General features: G+C 38.1%; 1 protein-coding gene and 1 long non-coding RNA gene across 2 annotated transcripts in view; one reads left to right on the top strand and one right to left on the bottom strand.

Annotated features, from left to right (window-relative positions):
* LOC134145565 (uncharacterized) overlaps positions 1-2,430 on the bottom strand; it is a 31,364-nt gene extending 28,934 nt beyond the window's left edge. Inside the window, exon 1 of the long non-coding RNA XR_009959644.1 lies at positions 2,114-2,430. This is a non-coding gene — a long non-coding RNA (uncharacterized LOC134145565). The remainder of the gene's footprint in view (positions 1-2,113) is intronic.
* Positions 746-24,000, top strand: part of DCN (decorin) — a 39,856-nt gene continuing 16,601 nt past the window's right edge. Inside the window, exons 1-3 of the mRNA XM_062585143.1 lie at positions 746-930; positions 4,963-5,195; positions 22,038-22,150. Of these exons, the coding sequence (XP_062441127.1) occupies positions 4,991-5,195; positions 22,038-22,150 (318 nt within the window). The 5' untranslated portion in view covers positions 746-930; positions 4,963-4,990. The remainder of the gene's footprint in view (positions 931-4,962; positions 5,196-22,037; positions 22,151-24,000) is intronic.

Here is a 24,000-nt window from a genome sequence, read left to right as displayed (position 1 = left end):
CCCCACTGTATCTAGAAAAAAAAATGAGTTAAAGCTAATTTCCCCTCTGTGTTGCTGCCCTGGTGAGAATGCAGTAAAAAACCAAAAATTTATATAAAGCAGTCCTGACCACAAATGCTAGAGTCATTCTACTAATGAAAACATGATTTATATATACATTGAAAACACGCCATAGTTTGAAGAAATACATAAAAAGTTTATTATTATACAGGATAATAGTAGTATATTATATGTTACACTACTTGGCTTAGACAATGATTTAAGCAAGGCAGGTTGATATCTGTACAAATAGTTTCACCTAAAGCTACCCCTTTTTTCTGATGTTAATCTCCACTTTGACTCACTTTGACTAACTCTAAGATTAATTTTATATCATGTTCTTGAATTACAAATACTATAAACAAGAGAAACAGCCAAACTTTTTTTTTTTTTTTCTTGGTAATGAGTCAGAAAAAAACATAGTTAAGACCAAGAAAACTTTACTAAATATATATTTTAGAGACACAAATAAAATAAGCAAGATGAATTACATCTGAGCATCTGTCATATAGTCTACAAATAGTTTGGGATCCTAAACAGATGAAAAAGAAATAAAGCAAAAAAAAAAAAATAAAATAAAAAAAAATAAAATAAAAAGGAGGAAAAGAAAGCAAAAGAGCTGATAAAGTTTCTGGCTACAATACAGGAGACATATCATTACCATATGATCTAATGTGGGTGTCAGCCTGGATTGTGTTCATTGAGAGAAACCTTATTTTTTAACTGTGCTATGGAATAGAAGCAGGAGGGTTTTCCACCAAGTGACAGTCACTGAGCTGAACTTACCCCCTCCTCCTTTCCACACCTGCAAAGCCTTTTGCCTGGGTTGAATATTTAGTTTAATTACATCTCAGCTTTGAGAGCTCCTGTTGCAAATCCCTGGATTAAAAGGTATGGTTTTCAGTAATTCTCCTGAACTATGCTGCAGACTAATAAAACTTCAGACAAGTCTCCGGCAAGAGCTTTCTCTTTAAGAGAAGCAAGTAAAATCCTACTAAATGTTTAGCAATGTTAAATGTTGTATCCAGCATTTTTGTTTCTTGAGAACATGAGAACGCGTTCTCAAGGGCTGTGCACGTTTCCTACTGTTTGTTTGACTGTTCTGTCTTTTGTTTTGATTTGTATAAGCACTACTATAGTCCTTTCTTTTTCCTTACTGTAAACTTCTGCAGCAGTATATTCTCTGTTTGCAATCCAATGTTTAGAGTGTGTGATGTAGTGAGTGTAAAAAATGTGTGAGTTCTTACATTTCTGGTTGTAAAGTACACTCTGTGAAATTTTTCACTCAGACTGCTTCATCTATATTCCAACTGTTTATGAATATAATTGCAATTTCAGAGAGAAAAATGTGCAGTCGATAGTTAAGCAGACTGAATGTATACCTTTGTAATGTTAGAAAGTGCTATGGTACAGTATACAAACAAGGGACTTACATTTAAAGAAGGTGCCTGCAAATTAAATAGTAGAAAAGGAAATTTCTGGAGTTGAAGCTTCTGTCAATAGAGTTTTAATCTCTTTAAACTCCCAGATCCTGTGTTTCTGCAGCTAGACTTTATTACACAAAATGGATAAAATATATAATGTGGGGGATTTTTGGAAACTGTACATATCGTTCAACTTGCCTTTTGTAGCATTATGAGAGATTTCTGACAGGATGAACTAATGTTTAAAACTTAATATTAAGGCAAGCTGACAAGAAGACCACCAATATAGTGGTGACGTGAACTGATGAAGCATATTTCCAGTGCTATTTTGAACTGAAATGTGGCCAAGTCTATGGTATAGTTTCCTCTGTTTGTGGAAAACTCTTCCTCATTGTAAACATATAATTAAAGCAAATTTAAACAGTTATGTCCTGCAGACATAAATATTGTGTCACAGACATTTAAGAGTTCAGATAATTTTTTCCCTCTCTATTTTTTTTTTGAAGTGAAATGCAAACATTTCTTACTAGTTCAGTTCTGTATATATTTTTTATCTCACTGCTTACATTCCTTTACAAATACAAACAATAGGGAGAGATGTGTGAGCACGAAGTAAGAATATGTATATTAATAAAGATAAGCACACTTACCTATTCCTATTCTCTGACTGATATGTAGTTTTTATCTGTTATATTCTCCATTATGTCTTCAGATTAGATCCTTGGTATCCTTTGCTGTCCTGGAGTTCTCTCTCATGTACAGCTCTCACTGAATTTATTAGAGTTTTGGCAAAGCAATGAACGAATGAAAAGGCCTACTGCAGTGCTTAAATGAGATAAGTGAGGTTGTTCGTATTAGTATGAACAAGAAGTAAGTGAAGATATTTCCAAAGTGCCTCTGGATAGTTTTTCTGGGTAGTAATTTAGCTCCAGGAAAAGATCCTGAATGCTCATTCTTGGAGTGGACGGTGCTTCAGCAGTGACATTAACAGGAATCCAAGCAGGTTTTAAAAAATATAACAAAACGTGAAAAGAGCTGGAGCAGCCCTTTAAAGAGTGCTGCCTGCCACTACCATGCCAGCTGTAGTGTGCAGCGTTTCCCGTGTTTATTGATATTAGTGGGCACTCTGAAACGTGATTTGTTCTCTGATAGTATTTTATTAATCCTGTCCACAAAGCAACTTATTGCAATGAATGGTGATGATTTGGCAAGCCTGTCTTCCTGTTTCAAAATGTTAATAAACGGCATTGTAATTTTACAGTCGTGCACACAAAGCAATGATCGTGCTAAGATGGGTTGGGTTGAACAGGAGTAAGAACTCACCGCTGTGCGCTGACACCACTTTGCTGCGCCAGCCTTGCTCTCCTGCGTGCGCGCTGGGCGTGGAGCAGGGGTGTTGCTGGGGAAGGATGCAGCCCTGACGCTGGCTGGGGGCAGGAGGCAGTGCAGGAGGATGGCCCACACAGTGACACGCTACCCTCTCCCCACTACACAACACGCGCTCTGCCAACGGTAGGGAACATGCTAAAACCCTGTTACCTTCTCGTTGCCATCGGGATCTGCAAAGCCCCTCGGCGCACGTTGTGGGTAACGTGACAATACATTCCCGCAACAGAAAACTCCCTCAAGTCTAGCTGAAAATCAGGCTGTTTCTCATGGAGGCAACTTGAATAATGTCTGACTCCATGTGAATTCACTTTGAAGTCACTAGGACGTCTAAAGAGGTTAAATATCTGTTTTCCTATTAAGTGGAAGACAGAAATGTTAGCTATGATTTTAAACCATCAGCACATTTTAGACGGTAACCTTATCTCCTCAAAAGTGAGGCTCAGATGTTTACAGGGTTGCATTATTGGCATCTATATGTACAAATTTATAAAGGAAATTGAACTCAGGCACAATATAGACTGCATTTAATTTCAGGCCTGTGAATTGTATTTATTTAGCTATTTTATACTAACCAGTCCGTTTATAATACCTGGATATGGTATTCTAGAAATAGAGGCTCCAGTACCATGCTCACTGAAGATCAATTGTCTAAGGCATCTAGTCCCACCTAGTAGATTCCTTCTGTTAGTGGAGAGAAGGAGACTCTCAGTCTCTCACCCAGGTTGTTTTATATCTCCATTGGTCAATATGGAGCTGAGAAATGTTATACCACCATCCTTAACCTGTAAGTAACTTCTGCTATGTAAGAAAAATCCCGACTTTAGTACCCTGATGATGCATTTCAGAAATGACCCAGTTATTGAACTGAAGAAGCAAGTATTTTTGCTTTCTTTACTAAGAGGAACACCTGTATTTAATGCTATGCTATCCATTTTAAGAAAATCTCCTAACCAAAGGACATGTCTATCTTTCTGTCAGTAGGTGATTTGAAGGCAGGTTTTTTGGAGAGTGGTGGTGGTACTATTTTTCAGTCCCATAAAGTGCTGTAAAAAAAATAAAACTTCCTCATATAATGCAAATACTGAAAGAAAATAATTTTCAGAAAATTAGCTGATCTATATAGCCTTAATACAAACCTGAAAACAGCTGTTGTGTAGTTTCTCTGTAGCAGGTAAGAACATAGGTAGTACAATGTACAATGTATTAAAATGCATTTAGGCCTCAGTCCTGAAAACACTTATTTGAACAGTTTCCCTCGTTAGTATCAATGGCAACATACACTTGTGTAAAGTTGCATCTGAGCATGAAAACTTGCAGTTGAGGCCCTGAAGTGCAAATATAAAGTATGCTGACAGTACTGCAACATGAGTTCAAATGGTTATACAGTGCAAAGCAGAGGATTTTCAGGGTACATTGTTTTAACATCAAATACCCTACCCAAAAATCTGTAAAGAAAGCCAAGAACATACAATGTAACACAACATTGTATTCAATTTTATTGTTATGTTTAAACTGAGAAAGAAGTGCAGCTCATTTAAACAGCTAAAGATCTTCCTCTTTCTCTCTACCCCATCACCAGATCTTATTCTATTTCCCAATCAGTTTTACTAGGCTATAATTTAAAACACATAGCAAGCTGGCACTTTAAAAAAGATTCCTCAAGACATGAAATAATGTGTTACAGTGAATTTGGGAACCTCAGGTTCATCTCCAGGGAGCAAACTCATTGCCTTGAAACAAATGCTAATGAAATCAAATAGACTGTTATGTTGGCAAAAAACATGGAATGGAAGAAAATGGAAAATGTGGCTTATTGTGTTGACTGTTTTGCATAACAAAGTTGACAGTGCTGCCTGTTCCTAATAAATATTACTCTAAATATGCAAACAGATGTGTTTACAATTGCCTTTAAACTGCTCTGTAAAAAAAGCTTATTGACAAGCAGTTACCAGACTCCTATCACATAACTGTCCTATTTTCAAAATTCAGTTTTCATTTACTGAAAGGAACAGTTATGCAATTGGTGGATATGCTGGACCTCCTTCAGCAGGAACTGTGCAGCTATGAAAAACTGCTACTTTTGTTTTAAATCTCCTGCTTTGATTCCTAGGTCCTGCTCAGAGTCAATGAACTAAGCCATGAGGCTGGCTCTCCTCTTCGTCCTACTGCTGCCGATATGCTTGGCCAAGCCATTCCACCAAAAGGGCTTGTTCGACTTTATGCTGGAAGATGAAGGGTCTGCTGATTTGCCTCCAACAGAGGATCCTATGCTAACTGGATTTGGACCAGTATGTCCCTTCCGCTGCCAGTGTCACCTTCGCGTGGTGCAGTGCTCTGACTTAGGTAAGCCACAAAGTACCTTCATAGTATATATATTTGCTTTCTAGCTGAGGTGTACAGCTAGGAGGGCTGGGCTGCTAAGCACTGCCATATGGTAACTTGGTTCTTGTCAAAGAAATGTTAAGGTTACAGTTAGCGAGAATGAACTATATGAAGTAGGCCATAAAGCCCGGACAAGGTGGACATTTGTTGTGACCACAAAATGTTTGTTTTTTCATGTATATTTTATATAGATATATTTTATTCATCCTTTGAAAGACTACAGATTTCTCTTGCAGGAAAGATCACTTTTCAAGGCTGTTCCCTGAAATGCATATTAAATAAGTTCAATGAGGTTAGATGTGGAGTTGGAAACATTTTAAAAAGTTTCTAAATTGTATGGTCTGGATTCCAACACCCTAAATCATACTGACTGGTACCTCAACATAGAAATTGTCCTATTTTCATAAGATTACATGAGCATGGAATAACCAAGCCTGAATCAAATATGCTGGGACTAGTTCTTTGGAGAAAGCAGTCTGGAAGCATTCCAAAGCAATGAAAACATTTTTGGAACTCTTTATAAAATATCTTTCTTAGACACTTTTCGAGCTTAAACCATGAGAATCCTTCTCCCAAACTCCCCTTCCACATTCATATATGATGGCTGGTCTATACGATCACACCAAGGATGTGAAGCCATGCCCATATTACTGCATTCTGACTTTCTCATGCAGGAATCTCAAGTAATGAAGCTGAGTTCAGTGAAACTGCTCTTGATTTAAGCCAGTATTATTCAGTCTTTGTAATTCTGTAGTGCAGTGCAGAAAATCAATTAAAGATGTTTTTTACTCACAAGGAAATTAGTCAGTTTATTCACTGGACAAAGAATTACTCTTACAATTTTATGGAGTATATTTTTTGAAAAAGTCTTCTTTCAGCTGTTTCAGTATAGTGCTGGGTGTTTCTGTGTTCCTATGTTATAGCATTTCCTTTTGTAATTACTGCAAATCATGGCTCAAGTTCACCTATTAGGACTTGGGTCTCATTGTGGTGGGTATTGTATAATTACAGAAGGGAGGCGGAAACATCAGTTACATCCCTAGAAACTTCTGTGAACTTATTAAAGTAAGCCATAAAATTACACAACAGATATGTTTGGCAAAGCCCCAGTGAACAATGCAAGACAAGTTTCAAAATGAGCACAGACTAATCTACCCATGAATTCATAGAGCTTTCACAGTACTAGCCCAGTTCAAAGATTTTTTTTTTTTTTTTTTTTTTTTTTTTTTTTTTTACCATTTAGATACCAGATAGTAGCAATTACAGGCTGGCCAGGAAGTTGCCACACATACCATGAAGACCTTTGGCTTTTATTTTTGTAACACTGGCTAACCTTCATGGAATTTAAATTATTTTGGGAATCTGTTCCCAGTCTGCTTCAATTCTGCAGAATGTTAAAGCTTTCACTCAGTAAAAAAGTAGAGATATTCACACAAGGACCCTTTGTTGGTATACTTGCTCCCATATTCATTGAGTTTTCCTTCACATACACATGGTTTCCAAAGGGTTGCACCACAATCTACTACATATAATTGCTCAGGGGTTAATACATTTCTATACTGTCAAGGAGACTCAGAAATAAAATGATTAAAGCCTCAGGTCTGTGTTTCCCGGATAATTTCAAGAGAAGATAAGAAAGAAATACAATTTCAGCTTGATTTAAGCCCACACAGTGCAGATGTGGGAATGAGAAGACTGTACTTTTGAAGTGGCTGGTCTGATAACATCCAGCCTCTGGGCACTGACGAGAGATCTTCCCAGGGTTAAAACACAGAGCCCTGAAAAATCAGTAATATTTCCCTGGCAGAGCTCAAGTAAGTAGTAATTATTCATATTTCTCCAATCTTAACATTAATTTAATCCATCCTTTGCACATGTGCCTGTTACAGCCCCTTATGGGGTGTGACCCAAATGTGAGGCTCATCAGGACCCAGGGCATATGGCAACACCCGGAGAGAGAGCAGAGGCAGGATAGCTGTGTGTGCCTGGGCAGATATCTGCATGCTCACAGGGGAATCAGCCCTCAGCACCCCGTTTCTCTGACCTCTAATTCATTCTCTATAACTCAGACTCATTCAGCATCATATAGCTTGAGGAAAGCTGGGAGCTGGATCTAAGAGCTCCAAAATGTGTTTCAAACCGTGGAGATCCCACCAAGACAACACAGCATGTTCTTTGGCTGTCAGATGAAGGGGAGTTCAAGGCATGGAGATTAGGAATGCGATACGCACACAGAAGCCATGAAACCCCACGGTGAGAATTCTACCTCCACGCAAATAATTGCTTTTGGCCCATGTTTCCCTGAACCTCTAGGCATTTTCTACCCAACCAAGCTAGCTAGCTCCCTCCTCCCCAAATCATCTAGTCCTGTGGGCACTCATTGAAGAGACACTTGCAAGCAATAACAGAACCTTCTCGTGGATTTATTAGGAACATACTGCATTAAATCCCTGCCTACAAGGAAGGTTGAAATCTGGATCCTTGGTTCCATAACAATATCTGTGGTGGAAGGAGGGCCCTTTGCAGCCACGCACCTCAGCGGACCGCTGGCAGGTCAGAATATGCTGGCTGTAGGGAGCATAGGCTGTGGCATGAGGCATCCACAACCTCCATTCACCTGGGAGACCCCGAGCTGGCAGAGCTCCAGAGAGGTGCTAAACCAGGCTTGCCATTGACTGGTCCCTGGCATAGCGTAGGGCTTCTCTCACCACCTGAACTTCTGGAATTTGGCTAAGAGGACCCCTAACATAGGTTAGATATGGTGAGGTCTCCCTTTATTGTATGCTACCCAAAGAGGCATTTACTGTTTGTTAGCTATTGTTGCATAAGGAACAAGCCCACTATCAAACTCAGAGTTGTGTGAACAGGGCTCAGAAGAACCAGCAAATTCAGGGTTCAGAGATCAGCTTTGCCCTTTTCATTGCTACCCTTCTTTCGTCCAACTGCCACATCCCATGAGCACTGGATGGAAATATTATTTTTTAAGTCCAAATTCAATAAAAACAGTGAAAAGTGCCTGGTGGTCCAGTTACACTCATGTCAGCTGAATTTCTGCATTCCTGTATTTTTAAGCTTCAGTCACATCTTCCTAAGCACATGCCTTTGAATCAATTTATTTTGCCTCCAAGCCAAAAGCTGAATTAGCAGGAAGGAGAAGGCTGTCTTCTCACACTCTGAAGAAGAATTCTCTTAGAGCTGTGGTTACTGACAGATCAAGAGCAGGGTCCAATCTGCCTACATCATGTAAGATTTATTACTTTTGTGCAACAGGCCCAAGGACCTCTTCAAAGGCCACTGTAGTATCTTTATAGAAGTGCTGCATTTTATGAATCTGCCTCCTGTTGTGAAAAGGGAGCCATTCGTCCATTTTTTAAAGACGCCTTGATATGTGGCATTACTATGATATAGTCAGCCTTCCCCTGAAGATCACAAACATCTTCCTATTTAGCACATGCTACAGATATAGGGGGTAGCCGGTATAACTGGTCAGAGGCTTCATGCATCAAAATAAAAAATACAGAGAAGACATCCACTCAGCTGACCAGCCAAATGGGCCTCATGAAAGAATGAGGAAGGATTATTTGTTCCACTTGAAGGCTCAGCCTCCCAAAGGGAGCTGCAAGAAGAGGTTCCTCCCAGAGGTCTCTGGTAGGCAGGAGGACATGTGTGTGATTATATAGCCTTTCAGCAGACGCAGAATACTCCATAAGTGTATTCAGAGGTGTTGGCTAGTGCTTTCTATCACCTCACTTTTCTTCAATGACTCTGTCAGCCCCCTATGAAGCAAGCAGTGTTTGTAATCTGCAGACTTTGGGAAAAAGCCTGTGCTTAGAGACCGCACAGGACAAGATGAGGATCTCTTCAGCCCTCTTACCTTCAACACTGTGGGGATTTTGTGGTCTCCAAAAGGTGCACAAGAGATGCATGTCAGTAATTAAGGTTCAAGTCATATTATAGCTCAAGTTGGAATTTTACTCACAGCTCAGAAATGCAGTTTCTCCAGCTGTAAAATAAAGAAGGGTGTATTAAAGCTCAGCATGGGTGCTAGAGTGTGTGTTTGAAAAGCACTTTGAGATCAGTGGGTGAAAAGCTCACAAATGTGTAAAGCATTATTCCAGGGATCCAGTAACACAAGACATTTTATCTGAAAACATACGGTGCCTAAACTGTATTAACTGAAGCCCTTCGACACTTGAACCATGGTAAAGTGGCAACAGCTAATTCATCTCTTCATGAAACATAATTTATCTCCTTGCATAAAACCTTCCAGAAACATCTGAAAAAACATTTCTGATCATGACTCTGGGAACCTCATCTCTCTCTATATAAAGGAAATTAAGTTCCTTCGGGACATACCTTGATTTGAACTTTCCTTGTCAACAAAAAAATCTTTTTAAAGAAAAATAATATGTACCTCATTGGTGACGGATGTCAGTCATTTATGAGTTCAAGAAAACAGATAAGATTACTTACTATTGTTTACTTAGCTTTAAAATCTCTTTCACTCTGTTTGAATATTTATCTTTCTTTCAAAACCATAATGTTTCAAGCTAAATGTATTGCTCAAAACCTGATGGGTTTCTACACAGGTAATAAGAGAAAGCATGGATACCTATATGACCAGACATTATCAAATACAATCTTAAAATTAAAAGAGTTTTGTTAATTTACATTCTACTTGCTGAGCCTGGAGGATAAGTTATTGCGTGGTTTATGCATTTTTCCTTTTAACAATGAGGACTAGAGATTTATTCTTATTTTGTTTAATAAAAACTGAGAATGTCATGCAGTCCCCTGACTCCAGGAATTGGGAGATTTAATAAATTATCAATGAAACAGGAACCATAAAATCTGAGAAAGTATGTTGCCATGTAGCCTTTGTGCCATAATATCATGGCCTTCACATTGAGACTAAGTGCCTTTCTAGATGATATTCTTTAACCAAGTATAACTTATACTCTGGTCAAACACAAGTTGTTGGCCTTATTACATGATAACTGGGTGAATTGCAATACTCTTGATATCTTGGAGATCACACTGGAATATCTATGTGAGTCTATGACTGTCTTTAAGAGAGCTGCCAGACAGGTCCATCCATGTTGGATGGCCTGTTTCCATTCAAACATTTCTTTATGAGAAATAGGAGGTGAATTATGAGGAATTTGTATCAGAAAGAGAATGGATCTCAGTTAACGTTATCTGTCTAAAAGTCATCTCAGCACCTTCCACGGTCATAGGGAGGGTTAGGCAACCACCTCCAGGGTCAGCTCTTAATGACCACTTGAGACTACACAACTAAATTTTAGATGACTGAAGCTAGGTGAGATAAAGTTATGGCAGGAAAAAGGCAACTCAAATTACCAGTATTATTTTGCAGCAAATTTACCGTGGATTGTTGAAATTTTAGTATGTATTCTGCTTAGATACAATTTTTGGAATGTTCTGGAAGCTAAACAAAGCATGATTTAAAGCCCTACACTTAGTAGATCCTCCAAGATTTATTAAATCATAAAAAAAATCAAAACTCTGATAAGTTGTCAAGAAAAAAAATACTGGCCTGGAAATATCTTGTTTTATATTTACAAACTCTCATTAGCCTTCTCCAGTGTAACAGTAAAAGACAGGCCTTGTTGCATTGTGATCAGTTTTACAATGTGCATTGCTGATACCCCAGGTTCAATTCACAGACATGATTATGAGCAAACATTAATCCACTCTAAATACTTTATTAGCTGCTTACAGTATGGTAAGGTTACCACCTCTCTGTGTGTTTCCTGTTTTTTCAGATTTTTGTTTCAGGCTAAATGAATGGCATTTAAGAAAGTTTATTGACAGAATGGAAATCCTGACTGCTAAGTGGCACAAGAAGTGACCGTTTTCTGGTTCATAGTATAACAAGGGTTCATTTCTAAAATTTCCCACTGCATAAAAAAAAATGGCTAATAGCTAATAAAAGGTGAACCAGCTGCTATAGATCATTGTAGTACATAACAGGTGATTAAAGCATTTAAAATAAATTAATCTACTTATGTCATAACCATTTATAATATCTGTATTATGCTTTTAACATTTTTTTAGGGTGTGATACTTAGTAACAGCTATAAACTATTTAGAAACTATTTTTGTTTCCTCAACCTGAACTTCATGGCACTCACCTGCTAATGACTCCAGCCAAGTCTTTGGAAGAGCTAAGGAGTCCAAAGACTCCTTCCCAGTGTACACCGAGAACCTACTGCAAACTGGGATGAGAACTAGGAATTTAAGTCTTGCTTGCAGCCATTGCGGCAAGGAACTGCCAATGCCAGCCATCAGTCACTCGAGAATATTCTGCTCATACAGTCCCCAGTTATCCTGGTATTTAGTAAAGATCCTAGTTTAAGCAGGTCTCTAACCCAGGCTGGAGAGTGTCATTTCTGACTCATCTTTCCTCTTCCTATCAACTTTGGACTTATTGGCCTGTATTTTGCTTTATCCTGGATCCATCAGACGATTAAAAGGAAGTCAGCAGAAAGAGGATAATCAATCAGGTTATGCGGGGTGAGGGAGGAGGGAAAGAGTATTTTTCTCCATATATTTTTATCTTTTGTTTTTAAAGTTCAAGTTTAAGAATATATTCTTCACAGTGCTTTGCATACCAAATACTGGAACTCTAGGTCTTACTAAATTTAAGGGTTCTTTCTTTCAGAGTATTATTGTCCTTCACATTATGAAAGCAAGATATAAGGAGTAGACCTTACTCATTGGCTTCTCGGCCAGGAAAGAGATGGAAACACTGAACTTGAACACAAAAGGACATTAGACAAAAGATTTTTTTTTTTTTTTTTTGAGTTGTAGTTTTTAACCCATGGGATTGACTGTTTCTAACTTGAGTTGTAGTTTTTAAACTATGGGATTGACTGCTTCTAACAGGTCTGTACAAATTAAGACTATTGTCAGCAGGGTTACATTTGCTGTACAGGCAACTCTACTGCAATCTTCTTAGGGGGTATTTAAGAATGAAAAAGGAGAAAAACAGCATTTAAGGACTCAGCATGCGTTCTTTCTGCACTTGCACTGGAGCAGTAGAGGGAAAAAAATACACTTGCAGGAAAACAAACTTCTGGAGGTAGTGATTAGCTTAAATGTTTGCAATTATTTCCATAACGAAAAGGATCAGGCACTTCAACACAGAAACTGAGCTCATACTGGGCTTTCACATATTAGGGCAGGTGAGGCAGCAGAAGCTCTTTTTGGGATGACCTTATGCATTTCTATCCTGATTGATACAGAAGCCAATCCTACTTGCATATGCCTTAAACGCCGTGGCATTTCTGTAAATAATCTATATATTTGTTTTTGTCATGAAATCCCCAAATTTGTCACATATTTAGGTGGGCAGAAGAGGTTTCTGGTTTTGATTGCTTTTAGAATATTTCGTGTTTATTCCATTATTTTTCAGATTGAAAGGAAAACTGAAAGCATCCTCTATGGCAACTCAAAGCAGTCCAGATAGATCCCAGGTAGCAAGCACAGGGTTGGTATGGGCATGCTTTTACCCAAAAGCTAGACAGTCTCTCAATGAATTCATATTTTAGGGTGACATGGAAGAATAGTGTTTGTGTTGGTGTCATTACTGTTCTCTGAAAGAACAGATTCTTTGCTGAATATCTCTGCCCAAGAGGTGTGGGAACAAAGATATAAGTGAGAGAGTCAAACAGGATGGAAAGAAAAAGATATTACCATTCAACTGAAATGCCAGTTCCTTTCAGAACTTCAGTTACCTTTCAGCTTTCATTTCTACATCTTCAGAATAGGAGGACTGTACTTACTTTTTACCGCTGGGAAGTAAGGATAGGAAAGGAAGGATGATGTTACGGTTTAGAAAGTTAAGAAAAGCAGCAAAAGGCAGCAAGGTAGATAAGAGAACAGCAGTGAAAGAGGAAAAAGACAAAAAAAAAAAAAAAAGAATGGAATGAACATAAAGGGGAAAATCTTGTTTTTTCAAGGGAAACTGTAACACAAATGGTGAAAAAAAGAGAAGAGGCATAGAAAAGAAAAAGGAAGAAAGAATTTGAGATGAGAAGTATAAGAAAATCTTACTGTTTTCAGTGTTAGCTAAAGATAATTTTGAGGATAATATTTATTTTCTCTTTTTTATTCTCTCACCCTACAGAAGAGAGCTTACATCCTGTGGACTGGAGGAGCTGGCTGTTACAGTGACAGATGACCTGCAAAAGGTCCATCACTAAATGGCTAGCTAAAAGTAAATAAGTAACAAAGCCATAATATCTGGAAGACCCAAGGTTATATATAGCATCAACTAGTAAAAAAACCAAACTAGCATCTCCACAGACTCCCTGATTCAGTTAGCAAATTCTCTCTCAGCATGTATTTAAATGTTATTAACTGTATCCAGACACAGTCACAGTGGCTCTCTTCTGTTGTTTGCTTGCATGAAAGTAGGCTGAGAGCAGTCTTAAACCAACTTGTATGAAAAATGGCTATCTTTTGCTTAGAAACACCCCAAACAACTAGGAACATACCTCCACCCCCGAGATCATAAAACTAGGGCAGTGCAAAGACCACAGTATCAGAAGTTTTTTGGAAGTGGAGAAGATCCCTTCAAACTAGTCTTTATGGCTATTCCACTATGCTAGCGCTAATTCTTCTAAATCCCAAAGTAAAGATTTAGAATGATATCCTTAGACTGATATCCATTACCTGCTGCTTAAAAGCTAGGCAGATGTCAGATTGCATTACCCAAAAGGATCATTCAAAATTTAATTTGTTAGATAATGCTCACTTCCCCCAGACATTGAAATGCTCTCTTCTGACTACTGTAAATACTTGTAAGAAATAAATATTTCACTTTAATGCATGAGTAGTTGTAGATATGACTTCAGCATTGCATTAATGGTGATTAAAGCCATGATGTGCATGGTGCCGGCAGATTGTGTGAGTCACCCAGGACTGTTGCTGTTCTCTATTGGGATGCTTTATATGCCAGTAACCATGACAGTGGCAATATGTTGGTAATTCTAGCAGTTATATCAGAAATCTCATGATATTTGAAATTTTACTTAATATCTTAATCCCTAAAGACTCATAACACATTCAGAGTATTTTTCGCTCCTTCTAAAATACCTGTGTGCTTCTTGATAAGACATAAATCTTCCAGAGCTTTGAAATTACAACTGAGATAGAAGGAAGACAGAAATAGACATTGCTTGGTTTTTAATTTAAAGAACATATCACTATTCTTCTTTTGTATTAGCTTTTGGAGCTGGGAGGTTGAACTCATCTGTACCAGCAATGTGACTAATGCTGAAAAATAATTCATAACATATGTACTTTGCAATATCCGTTACACTTCGAAATACATGTTCATTACTGGGTGGGAATGGAAGAGAGCACTTAGAGCAAAGCACTCATTTTAAAGCCTTTGTTAGAGCCTTTATAACTGTTAGTGCTATCGTAACAGAGAACTGTATGTTTGAGAAAACACGCTGTTTTGTTTCCATTTTTCTGTTTCTTACTCTGTTCAGGAAAGCAATGTTGTAAATGTTTGAACAAACACAATGTAGTAACGTATCAGTAGGTCTAACTTTGTGAGAGGCCATTTCAGCAGGGTTGGAGTTCATTTTCCCCTTCTTTCCTTGGGAAGGGTCAGAGATATATAAAAATGACAAATTGTGAATAAAAAAAAAAAACCCCAAAATGTGATCTTAATGGACCACAAGTACATGAAAAAAAAACTCTGAAAAATGGCTGAGAATCACCTCTAAAAAGGTTTATGTTAAGGCTCTCACGAATTCCTATGGACACTTCAGCTTTTTACCTCTTTTAGAAAAATCATCTGAGACAAATAATTCTCAAGTTTCTCAGGCTTTTTCTTTTTGTCTTTTAGAGACATTAATACCAATGATTTCATAGCAAGCAAGGGTAAAGTAGAGAACAGACCTTTGCTTTGAGAATGGGGGAGAGAAGGAGGCTGTGGCTACTTCGCAGGAAAGAAGAGCAATTGTTTCTTATTTTACGGATGGTGGGATGCAAATAATGGAATTACTGCTATTTGCAAATTCCACACAACAGAGAAAAACTTCCAGTAAATACTGAAGTACACAGCCCAGGAAGGCTTGCATGGACTCTGCCCAGCCAGAGCATACGACGCTTTGTCACAGTTCCCTGCCGTCCCTCCAGTCAGGCAGTCCTCGCACCCTGTTCTGCCGGGACACGGGTCGGCGTCGAGCAGAGGATGAGCACACCGCGGCGTGCACAGGAAACGCCAGCAGTTGCCAGAGAGGCCGCCTCTGTCAGGAGAGCAGTCGCTGCGGAGCGCAGCTGGGAATTGCGCGTAGCTCAGTCCAAATTCCTCAGCTGGCAGCAGCTGTCTGTGGAAACCGAAGGAGACTTGAAAAGAGCCCCATTTCCCGGCCCCTAGGATAATAATCGTGAGTGTTGCCGTGTAAGGATACACGTGTCTGGGCTACAGCGTTCAGATCTCTTTCTGCTTTTTGGCCTCTTCTCTCAAGCTGAAGGAGGGAAGGATAATTCTCCTGAATACCCATCCCCGCTTGTTGTAAAATGGATAGGTGGAGAAAAACAACCAAACAAACCACATGTTCTGCTGCGTTGTTGAATTTGTTTATAATTGGCACTGTTCATATATTTGCTATTTTGACTATGGGGCCTCAGTGTTGCAAGAACACGGTTCCCAGGGAAGTGTCCTCATCTCTGGACTACAGACTCCGACTCCCATTTGCTTAGTCTCTCTCACTGGCCCCATAAATCTCACATTCCTTCTCTGTACAGTTGTATGGCTTCAGCAGAGAAGTGGCCCCATGCCAAGCTACAGACTAACTTGAAGCTCTCACTTCTGAGAAGCAAGAACTGTGAACTGAAGCCCCTTCGTACTGAGGAGGGCTCAAAAGCCACGCTTCTCACTTTGTGGGTTAAACTAGTCCATCACCTATTGCTTACAGCTTCTGAAGCTGAACAGGTTATTCCTTGAGCTGCAAGAGTAATGAATCCTGGCTTGTATACCAAAATCCATAATCTGCCTTAGTCCTCACAGTATTCCCATTCCTTGCTACATCTCCTACACCTGTTTGGCTAGGTAAATGGCTGCATGTGTTATTTGGGCTGGTGCAGAGCTATGCAGAAACTGGCTGGTTGATGACTGCTGTTTTCTCACGCAGTGGATAAGGGCTGAGTTATACCAGCCTTTGCCTCAAAGTGCCATTACTTTGGCTCTTTTCTATCTAAATTTTGGTCTCATAAAACCTACAGACCCATTAGGCTTCTGTCCTCTCCAGGTGGAAAGGCAATCACAGCTAAACAGCCAGACAATGTAATTGCCTAAGTCTAATTCTCTTAAGAAACCATGAGATTAACCTATATCCCACGTAGATAGGACCGCACAAAGACAAGCTGCAAGCCTACCTTCTTCTCCACCCTCCCGCAAAGGAGGGATTCCTGGACATGCCAGCTTCCCCACAGAGAAAACGTTCGAGATGACTTGAGACCGCAAATGTCCCCATGCCCTTCACAGTGCCTCCAAAAGTAAGAGTGGATCCTAGGTGTCTGTGTGAAAGAAATCCACTGCTGATACAGCTCTGTTGGACATCTCTCTTTTACCTTTGATTATCTTCATTATTCCCAAAATCCATGGTGTAATGAACAGTATAAGAAGAATGTTAGGAAAACTTCTATTGTGGATAATATAAGTACAATTGATCCTAACAAGAGGAAGTATTTAAACGTTACCTACATACTTTTTTCTTCTTGTAGTTCTGTGATATTACCTGCTCTTTATGTATTCTCATATGCATACATATTTGCGCATATACATGTATGCTAGTGGGAATAGCTGAGTGCTACTGGTTGGTAATGTAGAACTTAAGACAACTCCTACTTGTAGAAATCTACACAGAATAATATTGTTTCAACCTGTGCTGCAGGAATTAATGGCAGTTTAGTTTATAGCAGGAAGTCATGATTTTTCCTGAAAAGATGTCTTAGTATAAATGGCATTAGCCTTTATGGCTATGGAAGTACAGATTTATCAAGTCCCTTGTATTTCCAGAATCTATAGGTTCTTAATTTCAGTATAAGCAAGCATTTTGCAAGGATGAGGCCGTACCATTTCTGCTTATCATGTGGATAAGTAGATTTTAAAAAATATATATTTATCAATTTAAGTAATAACTGACTTAGTGTTATTCAATCCCAATAAATAAAACTACATACAGTGGGAAAGACAGAAGAATCTCAACCTTTAGTCAGTTATGAGTTAGCCTTTGGAACCAGGGGCTTGAAACATTTCTGGGGAACTGAATATCAAATTGTGTAGCACTGGTAATTCACAAGAAAAATTAAACTAGTATAAGGGATTGTCATATGGCTTTTTAGGAAGCAAGTTTTAATACCTAATGTCATTGCCAACAGTGGGAATATTTGTGAAAGTTGTTCTTAAAACTGTCAAGCAGTGACTTAGATTATATTTTCCCACACTAGTTTCCCTTTCAGTTGTTATTAAATAAATTTCACTGGAAGATATTTGCAAGTGGACATACAGTATGTACACATGGCTTCAGAAGTATATGGTCATCACCTGAGTTTCTATTAAACGGATAGTAAAGACTTACTGCAGTTCCTCTCTAAAAACCTCAGTACCCAAGCCAGAGGAGTCAGAAAGTCCTCATGGGTAGTGGTAATTCTAGTCCTGAAGTCAACCAGTTTCTAGTGGGATTATGATGTGCTAGACTAGGTTAATATTCAGTTAGGCTGTCAAGACACAAAAATCCCCCATTCATCTACACTGCCTGGGTATTGCCCTACACTGATCGGAAAGATTCAAAGGTTTGCCCTCCAGGCAGGGAAACTCAAGCGCGGGGCCAGGTTTGTAGCACCACGCATGCTCCTGTGTGCGGTCTAGACACAACTGGCTGTAGAGACCGGGACCTGCATCTCGGACACAGCTCTTGGAGGCAACTGAGATGTGACAAGTGTTGAAACACTTGGATCCAGTCCACACCTCAAACACAATTTAGTCCTGAATTATTTAGCTGCTGATTTTACAAGGCCAGATCCACCCATTTGCAAACTTGCCTTCCAATGGAGAAGCCCTAGTTGATTTAACTTTCAGCTGGTGGATGTATGGCCCTTATTAAACTCCTTAATGAAAATTACACTCTCTCTTTAGCACGAGAAGTGTGTCTTTTCCTCTAACCTATGCATGATGGTTTGTTCGTCACATATTCAAAACTCAAACAAGTCAAGGAAAAAATCAAATATTATTTCTATAATCTTTTTTTAACAGGAGGATGTAATTATACAGCTTTCTGGTTTTTGAGCTTTATTAAGATTTTATAAATCATTTTTTTCACAAAAGGATATCTATTTATTATATCTATGTCTTATATCCTTATAACATAAAACACTTAAGAAAATTTAATTTAATTGTGCTGAGAAATTCTCGGTTCTACCTCATTTTCAGATAAAGCTTGAGCATTTAGAAACTGACATTCAAAGATTGAAATACACAATTTAAAATTTGATTTGAAGTTCAATATCTATCAAATTATCCCGTCAGTGGCAATCCAAGTATTCTTACAAAGCATGTTCCAAGGACATTCTATAATATTACAGCTGTATAGCTTTAATGTATCCCATTTTTGCCATAAGCACTTAAAATACAGATACCAGTATATTTAGTTTAAAATGTACTGCCAACCAGAACATAACAATATTACTTTGAATGCAACTAATTAAACCAATTTTTTGTATTATATGTGAAAAGGGCTATAAAAGTTGCTCCAAAAACCTCCTATAACAAAATTATGATTTTAAATACATAGGGCTTTTGGGGAAGGAATTCTTCATTGTTGACATCATTGCTGTCTGCTGAGAATAGACACTGTCCAAAGACAACAAACATGGAAATTATATGGTATCACATTCTTATATATTTGGTACTCTAATGCTCTGGTCTTATACTTTTGAAAGTAATAAGAGTTTTCCCATTACATTCAGTAAAAATTAAACCCCATCTAAATGAGTAGTTAATTTAGTAATATTAATAACTTTAGTCTGTGTATTAATGCACAGAATATCCATAAGAAGAATAAAATTAGAGGAAAGCTTTGACTCTTGTCATTCTATATCTAGCACATACTATTTTTAACTCATCCCAGACAGGATGATTCTGTTTAAAACTTTTAGATGTTGGTGTGATTAAAAATCAGCCAAATACATCTACATTATACTTAGTTTTGATAAATATCAGATCTATATATTTTAACACTTGTTTTACTAACATTAGAGAACTTACAGGCGAGAAAATAAATTTGAAAGAGTGTCTTCGATGCTTTCAAATTTGGCAACTTAATTTTGGTAATGCTAGGACAGCAAAATCTCTTCTGTAGAGAGTAATAGTATCAGTTAGCAACTAAGATTAAAAGAAGCAAATGCTTTCCAAGATTTTAGGCCTCTCACACTGTCATTTAGATAACTAAAAAAATGCAGTCTGTAAGGTGGGGAGGTGGCCTGAGGGTGGGAGGCTGCTGTACTCCCCCGGTCCAACCGGTGGTGAGGGTGAGCACGTGTTCCCCGGAGGCACCCGCACCAACACGCTAGCACAACATATCAGCAGGGTTCGCGACGCACCCAACAGCAGTGGCACAAACCTGTGGGATCTGCCAGACCGAGTTCCTAAATACAGATTGGATACCTTGTCTGCATGCAGATAAATCCTGGCCAAATCGATAACGGATTCTCAGTGAGTCACTAGTTGTAGTAAAAAACTCCAGTGCATGGCTCTGTGGCCTCGCCAGGATTTATGGCAAAATTTTGTAATAGCAACTATACAATAGTGTCCTTTATGTAGGTTAGGGGAAAAGTTGGCCCCCAAAAGTCATTAACTTTGATGTCCATCATTTTCAGATTTTGGGAAAGATGGATTAAGACAGCTGTAATGGTCACCATTTAGAAATTCAGTATTTACTCATTGCATCATGCAGTGATACCACTGGTTCATAGCTGCAGTTACATTTCAAGACAGTATGGGGAAAGAACGTAGGTAGCATTGTACAGCACCTCTCCTTTCCGTAGTGGTGACTCTTCTCCTCCGTAAGGTTTTAACTCACATCCTATGAACACTGCATGAGTCCTGAGTTAGGATGCAAGCGGCTGCTCTGTGCATCCTTCGTTCGCGGGTTAGAGGAAGCAGTTAGAGCAGGAGGCCTCAGGTACACTCTATCTGAATGACATCGCCTTGATGGATACATGAGTTTCCCAGGTTTTTCATTCCAGTACAGTGCCAAATTAATCAACGTTTGAAATGTAGTACTTAAATTATAAGCAATTAGTAATCTGAAATGTCTTCATCCATCAATAACTATTACAAAATTGAGTTCAATATGGTACCAAACAGATAACTTTCTTTAATGATTTGCCATAATTCACCCAACCAAGAACCGTTTTTTTTCTACAGATATGCATGTATATATATTCTAAAGAAGATTTAAAGATAGCTTTTTTTTTGCTTAATATTGGATTTTTTTCAGAGACGCCCACATTCCAGACTGCACTCAGATTTGTGGTGATTCTTAAATGTATTTTAGTATGTTTGCAATGCCAACCTTTAATTTAAAATATGCAGGTTTAAAGAGAGAAAAAAAAATCATCCATTTGAGAACAATATCATGCAGTCTATCATCATATTGGGAAACACTGAGAAACCAACCTGGCAGAAAGATCTTGCTGAAGAATGAGCTAGTATATTTTCAGAAATATTTACTAAAAACTTTACTGGTAAAAAGGCTATTATATTGAGATAACTCCACTTCTATTAGATGCACATATAGAGACTTTATTAGTGTCTATTAACTATTCCTACCTATTCCTATCTATTATTATTCCTATTCACCTAGTGTTTTATGTTTCATTAAAAAAAGAAAAAGAAGAAAAAGACAGACTAGTTAGGAAAGAAATGGGTCATTTTAATTTTACGGTAAATCACAATGACTAAAAAAGATTTACTCTATTCCAAGTCACAGTATGAAAGGAAAGCTGGGTAAAGCGAGTGTTATTTAACACTAAATAATTTCATTTCCATGACTTCATCGGACTTACATATCAGCTATTCAGAAAATAGTCCCAAAGAGAGTCTTTAATTTAAACTGTCTGATGTTCTTTTGGCAGTTGTAGTGAAACCAAGAGATTTGTTCTCCAGAAAACTTGGACATCGTTTTAGTTGAAAGAAAAGTGGGGGGTTTGTTTTTTTTTAAGGTAGACTTTACTGCAAGTTGTTCAGTTACTTTCAAATATATAGTATCTTTCCTGGAAAAGATTTTAATTAAGCATCACCCTCCTTTCAAAAATAAATAAATAAATAAATAAATAAAAAGCCTATTACATTTTAAAGAATAAGAAGGGCTTCCTGTTCACAAAAGCTAATACACAATGAAATGAATAAATACCATACCTCTTTCTGAAAGCAATTTTTATCCACACAGTGCAGTGGGATTAAATGCATTAAAAATTATTTTGCCAAACTGGATTCTTTGCTTCAAGCTATAACTCAGATATATTCCCAGAAAGGGGTGGAATGGAAATGTGAATAATTTTGTTTTGACATAGCAATAAAACTCCCTTTGACTGTCTAGAGACGGAAATATTTTCAGATAAGTCTTCATAAGCTTCGTAGGAAATGAGTTCTAGAAATGGTGATTCACTAAAAAGTAAAATGCTGCTAAGAGAAGTACTTAGCCCTATTCAAAGTTTTTTTCAAAACCAAATTTTTATTCTTTTCTCTGTCCCTAGGTCTGGATAAAGTGCCAAAGGACCTTCCCCCTGACACAACTCTGCTGGATTTACAGAATAACAAAATCACTGAAATTAAGGAAGGGGATTTCAAGAACTTGAAGAATCTTCATGTAAGTGTAAAAGTGAGCTGGCATTTGTTACAAAATTGTGGAGAAAAAGTGGCTTTGGCCTGATACTCATTGTTTCTGAGGAAAACTGCTAAAATACTCTGTGATCACCCTCCCCCAGCCCAGCCTGTTTATTTCCTTTCCCATTCCTCTCCTGCAAATTCTCTCTCCTTTCCTTGCATCATAGAAGTTTCTCATATGTTTTCATCCCCTTGCACCAGTGGTTCCACCCTGTTTCCTGATCTCCATCGCAATTTCTTTCACTTATTTGCCTGCTTATGTTCTCATTTCCTTTGGCACAGTGAGTTGGTCATTTCTATCCAAAAAGCAAATCCTTTCCAACCCTGCCACGTCACTCACTACTATATCCTTCCCCTTTCACCTCACCAGGCTTATTGAGACACTGTATTTACTATAACTGTCAGCAGTTCTTCCTTACTAATTTTATCTTTTCAAACCAACTGTCTGTCCTTCGCACTATGATGAAACTATTTTTGCCAACAACTCCCACCTAGCAAAACTCCATCCTCATCCTCCCTTACCTAGTAGTCTCTTCCAACACTACTGTCTGTTTTTCTCTGTGATAAGAATTTTCCTTCTCTGGTTTCTATAACTGTTTTTTTTTTTTTTTTTTTTTCTGGTTCTTTCCTTAATTTCTGATTTGCATAAAAGAATTGCCTTCTGCTTCCAAATTTTTGTTTCTCTGTCTGAGGTCCTTCTCCTTTATTTTTATATTTTAATCAATATATTAAATTCATACCTCATAGACTTGCTTCCTTTTTGTAGAAACAGCTTTCTTTCCAGATCAAAAAAAAAAAAAAAAAAAAAAAAAAAAAGAAAAGAAAAAAAGGGGGGGGTATTACTTCTCTGCCTTTGAAAGTAATACTCCAACTACAATGTATTTCAGAATGCTGCCATAAATATTATTTTTCTAGCCTTTCACCAATTCAATCTATTCTGTGTATTATTCCATCCAATCATTTTTGATTATAACAGATATGAACTACTTGCCCTCACTTTCCTGGAACTTCACAGCCTATTTGAATTCTGTTGTTTCCATTCACCACCACCAAGAAGCCAGCTCCCACTCTTGACGTGTACATGATGCCAATGCCATCATCCAAACAAGCACATTTTCAAACAGCAAACTGCATGATAGCTCCCATGCTGTCCCTCATACTTGGAAGAAACAATCTGTAAACATTTATTTCTTTAATATCTTTCAAATTCCTTCTTAAATCTCTGTCTTAATACAACATCCCCCCCAAAAAAAAGTTTAAAATCATTCCTAGGTTTCACAACGTCAATATGTGCATAATGGCGGGAGCTGCATGACTAAATCGTAATGGAGTTCATGTATCTTATTTTAGCTGAAGAAGGTGTCTACACCTGAGCTAGTTATTAGATAGCATTTACAATCAGCAATTTGTACTAGAATGTGGTGACTTACGTTTTTTCAATTCCTCTGCTTAGCTACTAAACCTAGATTCAACACCCTAATTCCTACTCACTTCTTTTCGCTCTTTCCACCTTCAAGAGAAGTCCTGGGTGACCTTCACCTGTCCGGTGAAGATCGCATTCTGGGTACGAAAAAGAGCAAGTCCTTGTCAGTGAAGTTAGTCTTTAGCAGTCCTTCATGACACCTCATGAAATGAGTCAGAGCATGGTACTGCAGAGAGAAAGCATGGGCCCCAGTGGCTTCTGCTTGCTTAGCAGGCCATGCAGGTCTCTGCTATACCTCACGCTGTACCTTATGCAGTTGTGAACTATGTCATCTCATGGAGGCAAATTCTATAGATATTTTTATTTCTCCTATTACAGTAGACATAATTTAATAGTACATTAAACAAGTA

Source organism: Rhea pennata, chromosome 1 (assembly GCF_028389875.1).
Source record: "Rhea pennata isolate bPtePen1 chromosome 1, bPtePen1.pri, whole genome shotgun sequence".
In the NCBI taxonomy this organism is placed as follows: Eukaryota; Metazoa; Chordata; class Aves; order Rheiformes; family Rheidae; genus Rhea; species Rhea pennata.
Note: the sequence above shows the minus strand (reverse complement) of the source record. Positions and strands in the feature narration are given on the sequence as shown.